We start from the raw sequence: 15,037 nt of genomic DNA, 5'->3' as shown, positions 1-15,037 counted from the left end.
AGGACATGAAGCCAGCCTTCCTGTCTCTCCCTACTCCAGTCTATACTTCATTCTGCTGCCCTGATTATCCTTCTATGGAAACATTCTGGGCATGTCACTCCCCTCCTCAAAATTCTCCAGTGGTTGCCTATCAACCTCCATATCAAGCAAAAGCTCCTCACTACTGGATTCGAAGCTCTCCATCACCTTGTCCCCCCCACCTCACCTCCCTTCTCGCCTTCTATAGCCCAGCCCACAAACCCCACTCCTCTGCCGCTAACTTCCACACTGTGCCTCAGTCTTACCTTTCCCGCTGTCAACCCCTGGCCCACATCCTCCCTCTAGTCTGGAAAGCCCTACCTCCTCAAATCCGTCAAACTAGCACACTTCTCCCTTCAAAGCCCAACTGAAAGCTCCAGGAGGCCTTCCCAGACTGAGCACCCCCTTTTCCTCTGCTCCCCCTCTCCTCCTCATTGCCCCCACTCGCTCCCTCTGCTCTACCCCCCTCCCCGCCCCACAGCACTTGTGTTTATATATGTACATATTTATAATTCCATTTATTTTATTGATGATGTGTATATATCATTAATTCTATTAATTTATATAGATGCTATTGATGCCTGTTTACTTGTTTTGATGTCTACCTCCCCCGTTCTAGACTGTGAGCCCACTGAAGGAATTTCATCTTTTTGGACGGAAATAATCTACGTTCATATTTTGTTAGTTCGAAACCGCTGACACAATCCCAAAGACATGTTTAACGGCAGTCAGATGGGGCAAGGTGGTTATTGGAGTATCGTGAAATTCTATTTATTATGACGATTTTGACATCTGTCTACACATTTTGCTTTGTTGTCCGTCACCCCCTTCTGGTGTGTGAGCCCATTATTGGATAGGGGCCGTTTCTGTATGTTGTGGATTTGAATTTTCCAAGCACTTAGTACAGTGTTCTGCACACAATAAGCGCTCAATAAACATGATTGAATGAATATTTGTTGCTGAATTGTACTTTCCAAGAGCTTAGTGCCGTATTCTTCATACAGTAAATGTTCAATAAATGATTGAATGAATATGTGAATGACCGACCTACTGTCTGTCATTTACTGGGCAGAGAACCCTAGTGAGCACATCTCATAATGGCATTTTTGCCTGCTAGGCACTGGGGGCAATTTAACACAGACAAGACACACCATCACTGTTTTTAAGGAGTTGACCATGTGATATAGGACAGTGCTCTGTACTCAAAAAGCACTCGATAAATACCATTGATAAGTATAATTCCTTATAGCTAGCAGGAAGAGGAAGGTTTAAGAAGAGAGATCAAGCAGGGAGCAGCCCACTGAAGAAGAGACACAGTCTTTGACCACACACACCGGATCCTTGTCCTCAGCCCTACAGGGGTAGGAGCAGTGGGATGAGCACTGCAGCTACAGCAGGAGCGTCCCCTCGCCCATCATGACCAGTACCAACTGGACACCGATCGCCGCGGTGAGGTCTAGGGGGATGGAGAGACCGCCGTCCTGGCCCTCAATCTAGTGGGAACAGGGGAAACACAGAATGGACAGACCCACAGACACAGACAGACACTGAGCATGCACCAAGTCATGCTTTTATTTTTTTTTTACAATGGCATTTCTTAAGCGCTTACTCTGTGCAAAGCACTGTTCTAAGCGCTGGGGAGGTTACAAGGTGATCGGGTTGTCCCATGGGGGGCTCACCGTCTTCATCCTTATTTTACAGATGAGGTAACTGAGGCCCAGGGAAGTGAAATGACATGCCCAAAGTCACACAGCTCAAAACTGGCGGAGCCTGGATTTGAGCCCATAACCTATGACTCTAAAGCCCGGGCTCTTTCCACTAAGTCACGCTACATACTCCCGTGTGCAAGGTGTCATCTATCCCAGCCTCCCAGGACCCTTAATCCCAGGTCCAGCAGTCACCCCCAACCCAGGCCCGGCCTTCCCCAAGCCCGTCTGATCCCAAAGTCTTCCTCAATGCCCTCTTCTCTTGCATATGCTCTCCGCCCCCGACCTGAAAAAGCAAGGGCAGCTTTCAGCCTCCAGTCCCCCACTTCTGCCTCAGACCCCACCCCAGCCCAGCAGCAATATCCTGGAAACATCATCAGAACCCCCAAAACAATTATCACCACCCCAATACCTGCCCAGTTTCCGTACTACCCCACACCCAGGCAGTGCACACTGTATACATGGCATTAGCAGCGCCACAACTCATCAAAATCAAGCACCTCTCCCTTGTCCCCACAATCTTCATCCCCACACAGTTCAACAAAATGAACATTTAAATCATTTCTGAAACGGTGTAATATACACCTCCTCCAACCTCCTCTCCACCCCCACCTGCTCAACCCTGGTAACCCCATATCATCATAATTGTCATTATCATCCTCATCACCAATACAATAGGCATCAACAATTCCAGCAAGCCCAATCCCAGACCCCTCTAAAAGAGGGAGGGGGAAGGTGAAGTAGCCAGAGCCCCCTACTCAGCAAAGCCCAGGGCAGGTCATGCTCTGTCTCCTTTTCATTGCAAACTGGGACAATCCGCTCACCTCCCCCTCCTAGAGGGATACAACAACCCACCTGAGCCTTTGGAGGCCCCAGTGACCTTTTACCCTTGGTGGGCCCCAATGACCCACTTAGGTCTTGTGAAACCCAAAAACCCATAATGACCTTCGGTATAGCCCTTTAACCACTTCGAACCCAGGTTCTGCTAACTTCCAGCCACTAGGCCACACACAACAGTCCTGGGAAGTAGGCCGACAAATGCCAGGGGGTCAGAAGACCTGGGTTACAATCACGGCTCAGACACTTGCCTGTTGTAAGACTGTGGCAAGACACCTAACTTCCATGTTCCTCAGTTTCCTCATCTGTAAAATGGGGATTACATAACTGTTCTCCCTCCACCTTAACCTATGAGCCCCATTTGGGACAAGGATTGATTCTGATCTGGTCACAATGGATCTACCCAGTACTCAGTGCAGTCCTTGGATCATAGTAAGCCCTTAAAAAATCACAGACATTATTTTTAATAATAATTATTATTAATGCCACTTTTCCAGATGAGGAAATTGAGGCCCAGAAAGGTTAAGTGTCTGGCTCAAGCTCAGACATCAGGCCTGAGGCAAGGCTGAGAAAATCATCAGTGGTATTTGTTGAGAGCGTACTTGTGCAGAGCGCTTAATACAGTGCTTGGCAGAATATAATAATAATGATAGCATTTGTTAAGTACTCACTATGTGCAGAGCACTGGGGGGGATACAAGGTGATCAAGTTGTCCCACGCAGGGCTCACAGTCTTAATCCCCATTTTACAGATGAGGTAACTGAGGCTCAGAGAAGCTAAGTGACTTTCCCAGGGTTACAGTGCAGACATGTGGTGGAGTTGGGATTCGAACCCATGACCTCTGACTCCAAAGCCCGTACTCTTTCCACTGAAGCATGCTGCTTGGTATACTGCAATACAGAGTATGGTAGAGTTGGGAAACATGATCTCTGCCCTCAAAAAGCTTACCGTCAGTTTTTCTGACGATCAGTCCCAGGCTCTGGCCATTAGTCTGTGCCAACTTCCACGATTTGCCCATTTTCCCATTGTCAGTGGGCTGCACCCAAAACTTTATCTGTCCCAGGAGAGGATCCACGGTGGTAAAAAACCCGACTTTCTTTTTTATTTTTGTATGATATTTGTTAAGTGCTTACTATGTGCCAATCAATCAATCAATATGTATTGAGCCCTTACTATGTGCAGAGCACTGGACTAAGCTCTTGACCATTTTTGGGTAGGGACCATCTCTATATGTCGCCAACTTTTAATTCCCAAGTACTGTGCTCTGCCCACAGTAAGCGCTCAATAAGTACGATTGAATGAATGAATGATAATTGTTAAGGACCTTTTTGTTCCTTAGGGCATTTGTTAATCATTCACCCTGTGCCAGGTACTGTACTGGGGCAGATACAAGCTAATCAACTGGGACACAGTCCCTGTCCCACTTGGGGCTTAAAGCCTTAATCCCCATTTTGCCAATGAAGGAACTGAGGCCCAGAGAAATGAAGTGACTTAACCAATGCCACACAGCAGACAGGTGACCGGGCTGGGATTAGATTCCAGGTCCTTCTAACTTCCAGGCCCGGGCTCTATCCACTAGGCCATGCTGCTTCTCTATTCTCAATTTCCACTGTTTTCCTAGAAGAAATTCATCTTGGGATCCCGCTGTGCCTGGGGCAAACAGACCTGGTCCTACATCCCACCCTGCCAGGGACCTTGTGCTCAGTTTGCCTGCCGATCAGTGATACCACTTCAACTTCTCCCCTGGTTCTACTCATCTCTCTGACCGTTCATTCTCAGTCTCTTTTGCGAGCTCCTCCTCTCCCTCCCACCCCCTACCGTGGGGGTCCATCAGGGTTCAGTTCTGGGTCCCCTTCTATTCTCCATCTACATTCATTCCCCTGGAGAACTAATTCACTTCCATGGCTTCAACTACCATCTCTATGCAGATGATACCCAAATCTACATCTATTCCCTGATCTCTCTCCCTCTCTCCAGGCTCGCATCTGCCCCTGCCTTCAAGATATTACTACCTCGAATGTCCTCCCATCATGTCAAACTTAACATGTCTAAAATAGAGTTCCTTACCTTCCCACCCAGACCTTGTCCTCTCCTGGATTTTCCCATCGCTGTAGACGACACCACCATCCTTCCTTCACAAGCCCAGAATCTCAGCATTATCCTTGACCCCTCTCTCTTACTCAATCCACATATCCAATCCGTCACCGAATCCTGTCGGTCTCCTCTTAATATTGCTACAATCCACCCTTTCCTCTCCATCCAAACTGCTACCGAGTTGGTACAATCATTCACTCTATCCCACCTAGATTACTTCATCAGCCTCCTTTCTGACCTCACATCCTCCTTCTATTCCCCCACTCGAAGCCATACTTCACTCCGCTGCCCATATCATCTTTCTACAGAAACATTCAGGGTATGTCACCCCCCTCCTCAAATAACTCCAGTGGTTTCCTATCCACCTCCATATCGAGCAAAAACTACTCACCATGAGCTTTAAAGCACTCCATCACCTTGCCCCCTCCTAACTCATCTCACCTCTCTCCTTCTACAACCCAGCTCACACTCTTCAATCCTCTGATGCTAAGCTTCTCACCATGCCTCGATCCTGCCTGTCTCGCCGCCGACGCCTGACCCAAGGCCTGGAACTCCCTCCCTTCTCAAACCCGCCAGACAATTACTCTCCCCATCTTCAAAGTCTTACTGAAGGTTCATCTCCTCTAAGAGGCCTTCTCAGACTAAGCCCCACTTTTTCTCATCTCCCATTCGTTTCCGCGTCACCCTGACTTACTCCCTTTGCTATTCCCCTATGCCCTGCCCCATAGCACATATGTATATATTTGTAATTTTATTTATTAATACTGATGTCTGTTTACTTATTTTGATGTCTGGCTCCCCACCTTTAGACTGTGAGCTCGTTGTGGGCAGGGATTGTCTCTCTTTATTGCTGTATTGTACTTTCCCAGGTACTTAGTACAGTGCTCGGCACATTGAGTAAACACTCAATGAATACAATTGAAGGATTGAACTTCCTCATTGTCCCTGGCTTCCTCCAGGTGGTTTCCCAGAGCCCTGTAATTGGAGTTAGGTCAAGGGGATATCTTACAGCAGCAGCCGTCTATCAAGCAGGCAAGGGGAGGTTCTAGTGGCAAGAGCACGGGCTTGGGAGTTGGAGGTTGTGGGTTCTAATCCCGGCTCTGCCACTTGTCTGCTGTGTGACTTTGGGCAAGTCACTTCGCTTCTCTGTGTCTCAGTTACTTCATCTGTGAAATGGGATTGAGATTGGGAGCCCCAAGTGGGATAGCACTGTGCCCAACCTGATTGCATTTTTCTACCCACCCCAGTGCTTAGAAGAGTGAACAGTGAACAGTGCTTAGAGAAGCAGTGTGGCTTAACTTCTCTGTGCCTCAGTTACCTCACCTGTAAAATAGGGATTAAGACTTTGAGGCCCACGTGGGACAACCTGATCACCTTGCAACCTCCCCAGCGCTTAGAACAGTGCTTTGCATATAGTAAGCGCTTAATAAATGCTATTAAAAAGTGTTTGGTACTTAGTAAGCACTTAACAAATACCATAATTATTATTGTTATTATTAAGGGGGCAGGGATCAGGGTTCCGGGATCCTGAGCAGCAGCTGTCCATCAGTCAGGCAGGGGGAGGGTCAGGGGCCAGGTTTTACAATGGAATGAATGAATTACAATTGAATGAATGAATCTCCTCCAGGAGTCCTTCCCTGATAAACCCTACTTTCCTCTTCACCATTCCCCTTCTGCATCGCCCTGACTTGCTGCCTTTTCTTCATCCTCTCTCCCAGCCCCATAGCACTTTCATTCATTCATTCAACCATATTTATTGAGCGCTTTCTGTGTGCAAAGCACAGTACTAAGCACTGGGAGAGTACACTAGAACAGCAAACAGACACAATCCTGCCCACAATAAGCTCACAGTCTAGAGGGGGATACAGATATTAATATAAATTAATAAATTATGGATACATATTTTATGTGTATTATATATATGCACACAGATATAATAATAATAATGGCATTTATTCAGCACTTAATATGTGCGAAGCATTGTTCGAAGCACTGGAGAGGTTACAAGGTGATCAGGTTGTCCCATGTGGGGCTCACAGTCTTCATCCCCATTTTACTGAGGTAACTGGGGCCCAGAGAAGTGAAGTGACTTGCCCAAAGTCACCCAGTTCACAAGTGGTGGAGTCAGGATTTGAACCCATGACCTCTGACTCCAAGGTCTGGACTCCTTCCACTGAGCAACGCTGCTTCCACGTGCAAGACATAGCCATACATGCTGTGGGGATGAGAGGGGGGATGAATGAAGGAGCAAGCAAGAGTGGCGCAGAAGAGAGTGAGAGAAGAGGAGAGGAGGGCCCAGTTAGGGGAGGCCTCTTGGAGGAGATCTGTCTGACATGAGGAGTGAGGGGGTACCGGGCGAAAAGCAGGATGTGGGCATGAGGTCAGCGGCGAGCTAGACGAGACCGAGGCACAGTGAGAAGGTCAGCACCAGAGGAACCAAGTGTGTGGGCTGGATTGCAGCAGGAGAGTGTCCATATCAATCATTTATTCATTTATTTATATTAACGTCTGTCTCCCCCTCTAAATTGTAAGCTCATTCTGAGCAGGGAACATATCTGTTATATTGTACTCTCCCAGGTGTCCTTAGTACAGTGCTCTGCACACAGTAAATGCTCAATAAATACGATCGGATGAATGAATTTAGAGAGACCACAAAGCCACTTCAACCAATCAATGAACTGTATTTACTGAGCGCTTACAATGTGCACTAAGTGCTTGGGAGAGTATGGTACAACTGAACTAGCAGACGTGCTCCCTGACAAAATGAGCTTCTAGGCTAGAGGGGATCAATGAATGGTATTTACTGACTGCTTTCTCTGTGCAAAGCATCGACTTGGGAGAACATAATACAGTAGGTAGGTATACCTGTATTGTGAAGGATAATAATAATAATGATAATAGTAACGCATAAATGCACGAAAATCTCTTTTGGAATGTGGAATTCATTTATGTCTTTTGAAAGGCCTGGAAGATTTTTCCTGGAGATCCTTCTCTGGGCAGACAATGGGAGGGAATGGTTCATTCCTTCATTCCTTCAGTCATATTCATTGAACGCTTACTGTGTGCACAGCACTGTACTAAGCACTTGGGAAGTACAAACCGGCACCATAGACAATCCCTGTGGTAAGGTCAAGCTTCAGATATGACTCATGAGCCTTCTCATCTGATTTTGCTTTTTCCTTTTTCTTACATTATTTGCTAAGTGCCTACTAGGTGCCATGCATTGTTCTAACGGCTTGGGTCTTGTCTTACGTCGTCGGGTCATTGCCAACCCATGGCATCACAACAGACCCATCTCTCCCAAAAACCCCCGGCTCTCCATCTGCAATCGTTCTGGTAGTGTATCAATAGATTTTTCTTGGTAAAAATACAGAAGAGGTTTACCATTGCCACCTTCTGCGTAGTAAACTCGAGTTTCCGCCCTCGACTCTCTCCCATTCCGCTGCTGCCCAGCATGGGTGAGTTAGGACTTGCAGCAGATTGTCTTCCACTCGCTAGACACTGCCCAAGATAGGAATGCAATGGGTAGACCTCTTGACTCTCTCTCCCATAGTCGAGACTGGTAGAGTACTGGAAACCTTCCAGGTATGACCGGGAGAGGGGAAGTGCTTGGATAGATTCAAGGTAATCAGGGTGGGCACAGCCCAGGCCATGTCCCACATGGTGCTTTTAATTTTAATCCTCATTTTACAGATGAGGGAACTAAAGCCCAGAAAAGTGAAGTGACTTGCCTAAGGTCACACAGTAGGCAAAGAAATAGCTTGGCTTAGTAGAAAGAACACAGGCCTGGAAGTCAGAGGACCTGGGTTCTAATCCCTGCTCTGGCATTTGTCTGCTGTGTGACCTTGGAGAAGTCCTTCGATTACCCCATCTGTACAATGGGGATGAAGTCCTACTCCCTCCTACTTAGACAATGAGTCCCATGTGGGACAAAGACTATGTCCAACCTGTTGAACTTATACCTACCCCTGTGCAGAGAACAGTGTTTGGCACATACTAACGGCTTAACAAGTCCGATAACAATAATAATAATAATAATAATAATAATAATAATAATAATAATAATAATAATAATGACATTTGTTAAGTGCTTACTATATGCAAATCACCGTTCGAAGTACTGGGAGGATACAAGGTGATCGGGTTGTCCCACGGGGGGCTCACAGTCTTAATCCCCATTTTACAGATGAGGTAACTGAGTCTCAGAGAAGTTAAGTGACTTGGCCACAAGGTCACAAAGCAGGCATGTGGCGGAGCTGGGATTAGAACCCATGTCTTCTAGACTGTGAGCCCGCTGTTGGGTATGTACCGTCTCTATGTGTTGCCAATTTGTACTTCCCAAGCCCTTAGTACAGTGCTATGCACACAGTAAGTGGTCAATAAATGTGATTGAATGAATGAAAGAATGATGTCTGACTCCCACGCCCGAGCTCTTTCCACTGAGCCATGCTGTTTACCACAATTCTTAAATGGGGGATCTGGGATTAGAACCCAGGTCCTCTAGACTGTAAACTTGTTGTGGTCAGTGAATGTGTCTATTTTTTATTCTACTGTACTCTCTCAAACACTTAGTACAGTGCTCTGTACACATTGAGGTGCTCAATAAATACGACTGAATGAATGAATGAATGATTTCTGACATTCTAAATTCCCTAACTGTGAATTGTGGGTGTTTCTTTTTTTCAGAATGTGTTTCCTTTGGATGAGCTAAAATTGTCTGAATGAGGAAGCATGCATTCTGCTTGTATTTTGGGGAAAAAAACAGATTTTATTCAATCCACCTCACAAAGCAGTAGATGCGAACCCATTTCCACACAAAGAAGGCTGAAGCAGGGGAGGCCACCACTGACCTTTCCAGAGAAGACCGTGGACGCCAAACTGGGAATGCTGGGTTAGGGTCGGATGCCACTTGTCCGGTCGCCAGCCTGCAAGGTGGTCCCTCCGTGGGGTGGGAGACCCCGGACCAAAAAGGCCCCCAGATTGACGGATGACCACCAGAATGCAGCAGAAGTATCTCTGTGCGCTGGTTAGGAAAGTGAATTTGCGCAGAGGTGATTCCTCTGGATTCCCGGGGGGTGGGGGCTGGAGGCTCGGTCTCTCTGTCACCTGGTCAGCCTTCTCACCTTCTGCAGTTCCTCGATGGGTTTCCACTGCTGGTTAATCGAGAGTAACTGCAGAGCAGAGAGACAAAACCGGTGTTCCAGGAACCGCAACCGTGGAGAATACATTATTCTAGATCCTAAGATTCCTAAGCTCCTTATGTCCATATTTGTATTTTATTTATTTCTATTAATCTCTGCCTCCCCTGCTAGACTGCAAGCTCACTGTGGGCAGGGAACGTAAAATAGGGACTAAGACTGTGAGCCCCATGTGGGACAGGGACTGTGTCCAAACAGATTAGCTTGTATCTACCCCAGCACTTAGTACAGTTCCTGGCACAGAATAAGCACTTAACAAATAGCATTAAAAAGTCCATTTCCTAATCTGTGCCTCGGTTCTCTCACCTGTAAAATAGGAATTAAGACTGTAAGCCCCACGTGGGACATGGATGTGTCCAGCCAGATTAGGTTGTATCCATGCTAAAGTTTAGTACAGTGCCTGACACATAGTAAGCGTATTATTATTAGCTTGTATCTACTCCAATGCTTAGTACAGTGCCTGGTCTATAGTGAGTGCTTTACAAATGCCATTAAAAACAAAAACAAAATGGTTGTTTCACTCCCACAGTGTCCCTCCTCATCCCTGGGTCAGATTGTGATCATAAAGATCCAGGAGATGGCCTTTCTGGCCCACCTGCTCTCCCAAATCGACCGGCCCACCCTGCCCAAATGCCCCCGTGCTTCCTCCCTTCCCCACCCACACACAGAGAAGTGGCACCAATGCCCCTCTTCCCCGGGCCCAGAGGGCAGGTCAGGGCAGGGCAGGGAGGCTGCGGGCAGCTGCTCCTCTGAGAGGATTGGGCTCAGGACCAAGGTCATCAGGTCAAGGAGCCTGCCATTGTTCAGCGGGGGACGGAGGGGCCCTTCAGAAGAAGGGGTGGAGGTGGGTCCGCTACCTTTTGAGGCTGGGTAGGATCTACGTTATCCCATGGCTCTGGATATTTGGACCTGTTGAGGCTGAAGCCCAAGATGGCATCCGTTAGGAAAGACGCTAAGCAGTTGTAGTGTCCCCCTGAAAATGACATTTCTGAACTTCCCATCCGCCACCCCACGCCCCAGACTGGAAGCTCATTGGGGGCAGGGAACGTGTCTATCAACTCTGTTATATTGTACTCGTCCAAGCGCCTAGTGCAGTGCTCTGCACACAGTAAGAGATCAGTAAGTACCATCGATTGTAAACTCGTGTCTAGACTCTAAGCTTGTTTTGGGCAGGAACCGTGTCTACCAAATCTGTTATATTGTACTCACGAAAGCACTTAATGCAGTGCTCTGCACACAGAGAGAACCCAATCAATAGCATTGATTGTTGCTCGTCTCCAGACTGCAAGCCCGGTGTGGGTAGGGAATGTGTCTACCGATTCTGTTTATTGTACTCTCCCAAACACTTAGTGCAGTTCTCTACATACAGTAAGTGCTTGATAAATACCATAGATTGATTGACTGTATTGTTTTCTTGTAATCCCAAACAGTACAGTGCTCCGCACACAGCAAGTGCTTATTAATTGATTGATCATACCATTGATTGATTTAATTATGTTGTACTCTCCTTCAACCCCACCAAACCTCAGCAGCCCTGGACAAGAACTGAATCAATCAATCAATCAGCGGTATTTATTAAGCACTTAATGTATGCAAAACACTGTACTAAGTGCTTGGGAGAGCCCAGTACGACAGAATTAGCAGACGTGTTCACTCCCTAAAAAACAAGCTTACAGTCTAGAGGGAGAGACAGACATTAATTAGAAATAAATTACAGATATGTACCTACATGCTGTGGAGCTAGTTGTCGGGGTTGGATGATGAATAAAGGGGCAGGTCAGTGAGATGCAGAAGGGAGTGGGAGTAGAGGAGGGCTTAGTTGGGGAAGGCCTCTTGGAGGAGATGTGCCTCCAATAAGGCTTTGAAGGCAGGGAGAGTAGTTGCTCTATGGATGCCCCTTAAGGCACTGATAGTCCATCCCTATTCCAAAGCACTTAGGTTTCTATCGCTACAATCTGTCACTTCTCATACTTGTCTGCCTCCCTCTCTAGACTGTAAGCTCACTGTAAGTAGGGTGTGTGTCTGTTGCATTGTTCTACTGTAGTCTCCCGAGCACTAGTGCAGTGCTCTGCACCCAGTGAGTGCTCAATAAATGCCACCGACTGATCGATTGGTGGATTGACTGCCGGACAGGTCCTGGGGCCTGCTACTCACATGAAGGCCGTCTTGAAGAGAGAGTACACGGACACAGAGATGGCTCTCAACCCGGCGATGGTGACGATGGTGGCCAGCGGGATGTGATGGGGAGCAGCCAAGGCACAGATGGTGGTCAGGGGCCGGGTCGAGGGTCAGGTGGCCCTGGGGAAGCTGGGTTGGGGAGGGGGAAGGGTGGCAGGGCGGAGGAGATTGACGAAAAAAGGAACCGGGGTGGGGGTTGGGGAGATAGGGGTAACAGGGAGGAGATTGCGGATGAAAAAGTGAGGGAAGGAGGTAGGAGTAGCAGAGGAGGAGATGGGAAGAGGGTGTGGAGGAAGGGGTTAGGGTAGCAGGGGGAGGAGATGGGGGAGAAGGAGGTGGGAGAAGGAGATGGTGAGGAGGTAGGGGAATAAAGAACTTGGAAAAGGTAGGGATAGAAGAGGAGGAAATGGGGGAAAGTGGGGGGAGAAAATGGGGAGGCGGAAGTGGGGGAAAGGAGGTAGGGTTAGCAGGGGAGGGGATGGTAAGAGGACATGGGAGAGGAGTTTGGGGAGAGGTAGGTGGAGGGAGGAGATGGGGAGGAAATGGGGGAAGAAGCGGGAGGAAGAGGCAAGAGAAGGGGTAGCAGGGGAAACAGACTGGGGAAGAAAGAGGTGGGGGACGGAGGTAGGTGTAGCAGGGAGCAGAGGAGGAGCAGAGGTGGAGGAGAGGAAAGAAGGTTAAGATAATTGCAGTGGAGAGATTTGGGAAGAGGGAGGTGGAGGTAGCAGGGAGGCAAAGGAAGTTAGGAGAAAATAGGGATGGCGGGGTTGGGGGGAGTAGGAGGGAGGAGATAAGGAAAGTGGGGGTGAGATCTCCCCCCTCCCCCAAGCCCAGTCGAAGGAACAGACGGGGGCAGGGGGAAGAGGGGAAGGGGCCAAGGGAGGGGAAGACTGCCGACCTCTTTCTTCTTCATCAGGATTTGGAAGATGCCCATGGTGGCCAGCCTAGGAGGGAGCAAGCAGACAGGGGAGGGTCTGGTCAGGACGGGCTGGGACAGGCGGCCCCCAGGGGAGCAGAGGGAGTGGGCCCAGGAGCGAGGGAGAGAGGCAGGAGGGAGGTAGGGGCAGGGAGAAAGAGTGGGGCAGAGGAGTGAGAGGAGAAGGAGAGAGCAATGAGAGAGGAAGAAGGGGAAAAGGAAAAGAGGGAGAAGAGAGGAAATCAGCGTGACAGTCGAAAGAGCACGGGCTTGGGAGTCAGAAGGCCAAGGGTTCTAATCCCAACTCTGCCACGTGTCTGCTGTGTGAGCTTCGGCAAGCTACTTAACTTCTTTGTGTCTCAGTGACCTCATCTGTAAAATGGGGATTAAGATGTGATCCCCAAGTGGGAAACCCTGATTACTATGTATCAACCCCAGCTCTCAGAACAGTGCTTGGCACATTGTAAGAGCTTAACAAAATACCTTTAATGAGGAAGAAAGGAGAGAGGGTGGCCTTTGAAAAGAGCTGCTGAGGGCAGGGCAGGCAGGTCGGGGGGAGGTCTGTATCTACCTCAGTGCTTAGAACAGAGTAAGTGCTCAAGAAGTACCATAACTATATTAATTAATTCATAGGGTAGGAGATGAAGAAACTAAGAGAAGACTTGTCCAAGGTCACAGAGATCAGGCCACTGGCAGAGCTGGGATTAGAGCTCCAGTCTCTCTTTACTATATTTGTGTTAAAATGGCATTTATATGCACTTTGTGTCAGGCACTGTTCTAAGCGCTGAAGTAGATACAAGGTCATCAGGTTGGACCACAGTCCATGTGTTGAATCCCCATTTTACAGATGAGGGAATTGATGCTCAGTGAAGCGAAGTGACTTCCCCAAAACCGCACAGCAGGTAAATGGCAGAGCTGGGATTAGGACCCATGTCCTTCTGATTCCCAAGCCCGTGCCCTATTGTCTACTGTCCTCTCCCAAGCGCTCAGTACAGTGTTCTGCGCACAGTAAGAGCTCAATAAATACGATTGAATGAATGAAATAATGCCTTTGATTAATGAATGTTCCCAGCAGGGGTGGCCCTTCATTCATTCAATCGTATTTATTGAGCGCTTACTGTGTGCACAACACTGTACTAAGCACTTGGGAAGTACAAGTCGGCAACATATAGAGACTGTCCCTACCCAACAACGGATGCCACCTGAGGTTAGCAAGTCAGACGTGGTGGCGTGTGGACATCTGTGTGCCCAGGGCGTGGCATCCTGAGGAGCGGAAGGAGGGGCAGTAGCAACATGCCCCTCTGCCACTCTCCCACAAGCGGCTCTGCCACTTGTCTGTTGCGGGACCTTGTCCAAGTCACTTCACTTCTCTGGGCCTCAGTTCCCTCATCTGAAAAATGGGGATTAAGGCTGTGAGCCCCACGGGGAACAGTGACTGTGTCCAACTTGATAAATCTGTATCTACCCCGGCACTTAGAACAGTACTTGGCAAAGTGTTACCGCTTAATAAATACCATAATTTTTAGCATCATTTCCGACTAGGCTGGGTCTTGAGGGGCTGACGCCACCATCACGGCAGGCTGTAACAAGTCTGCCTCAGATGGATGCCTTAGGGATGTTACTTCCATGCTGGGCTATGGCCACCTGTTGGTCCCTGGAGGATGGGTCCCCTCAAAGACAATCCCCCATCCCCAAACACTGGTCGTCCCCCCTCCCCGAATCAAATCAGTCACTCACCAGACATCACCCAGGTAGAGCAGGACAAGTCGGCCACGGACAGGGATTAACTTCAGGCCTCCATAGCCCTGTCACTGTACCAGCTGCCAGTGGCTTCCAGAACCTTCTCCCTCCTTTGGATGGTACTAAGGGGAGAAGGGAGACTGGGCTAGTTCCCCAACTCCTGCCCTCTACTCTCCACCATCAGATGGAAAACTTAGGAGCTCTGGGCTTTGTCATTTGATTCCCAGAAACCTCCTTGGGCCCATTTGATGGCTGAACTCCAAGTGGAAGTTTCTACCTCCCCCTGCCTCCTCACCAGAGAAACCCTGTGCCCGACAGTGGTACATTCCCAAGCCCCCTCTCTCCTGGCC

At 48.5% G+C, this 15,037-nt stretch overlaps 1 protein-coding gene across 1 annotated transcript; it reads right to left on the bottom strand.

Annotated features, from left to right (window-relative positions):
- Positions 1–9,757: 9,757 nt before the first annotated feature.
- On the bottom strand, positions 9,758–12,965 carry LOC119923961 (normal mucosa of esophagus-specific gene 1 protein-like). Its single transcript, XM_038743108.1, has 4 exons — positions 12,928–12,965; positions 12,008–12,091; positions 10,711–10,771; positions 9,758–9,826 (listed from the first exon to the last, which is right to left on the bottom strand). The coding sequence occupies exons 1-4, from the start codon at positions 12,963–12,965 to the stop codon at positions 9,758–9,760; spliced, it is 252 nt and encodes an 83-aa protein (XP_038599036.1).
- Positions 12,966–15,037: the final 2,072 nt, after the last annotated feature.

Source organism: Tachyglossus aculeatus, unplaced genomic scaffold (assembly GCF_015852505.1).
Source record: "Tachyglossus aculeatus isolate mTacAcu1 unplaced genomic scaffold, mTacAcu1.pri scaffold_75_arrow_ctg1, whole genome shotgun sequence".
NCBI classification, from domain to species: Eukaryota; Metazoa; Chordata; class Mammalia; order Monotremata; family Tachyglossidae; genus Tachyglossus; species Tachyglossus aculeatus.
The sequence above is the reverse complement of the archived record's forward strand: the minus strand, read 5'-3'. Positions and strand labels throughout refer to the sequence as shown.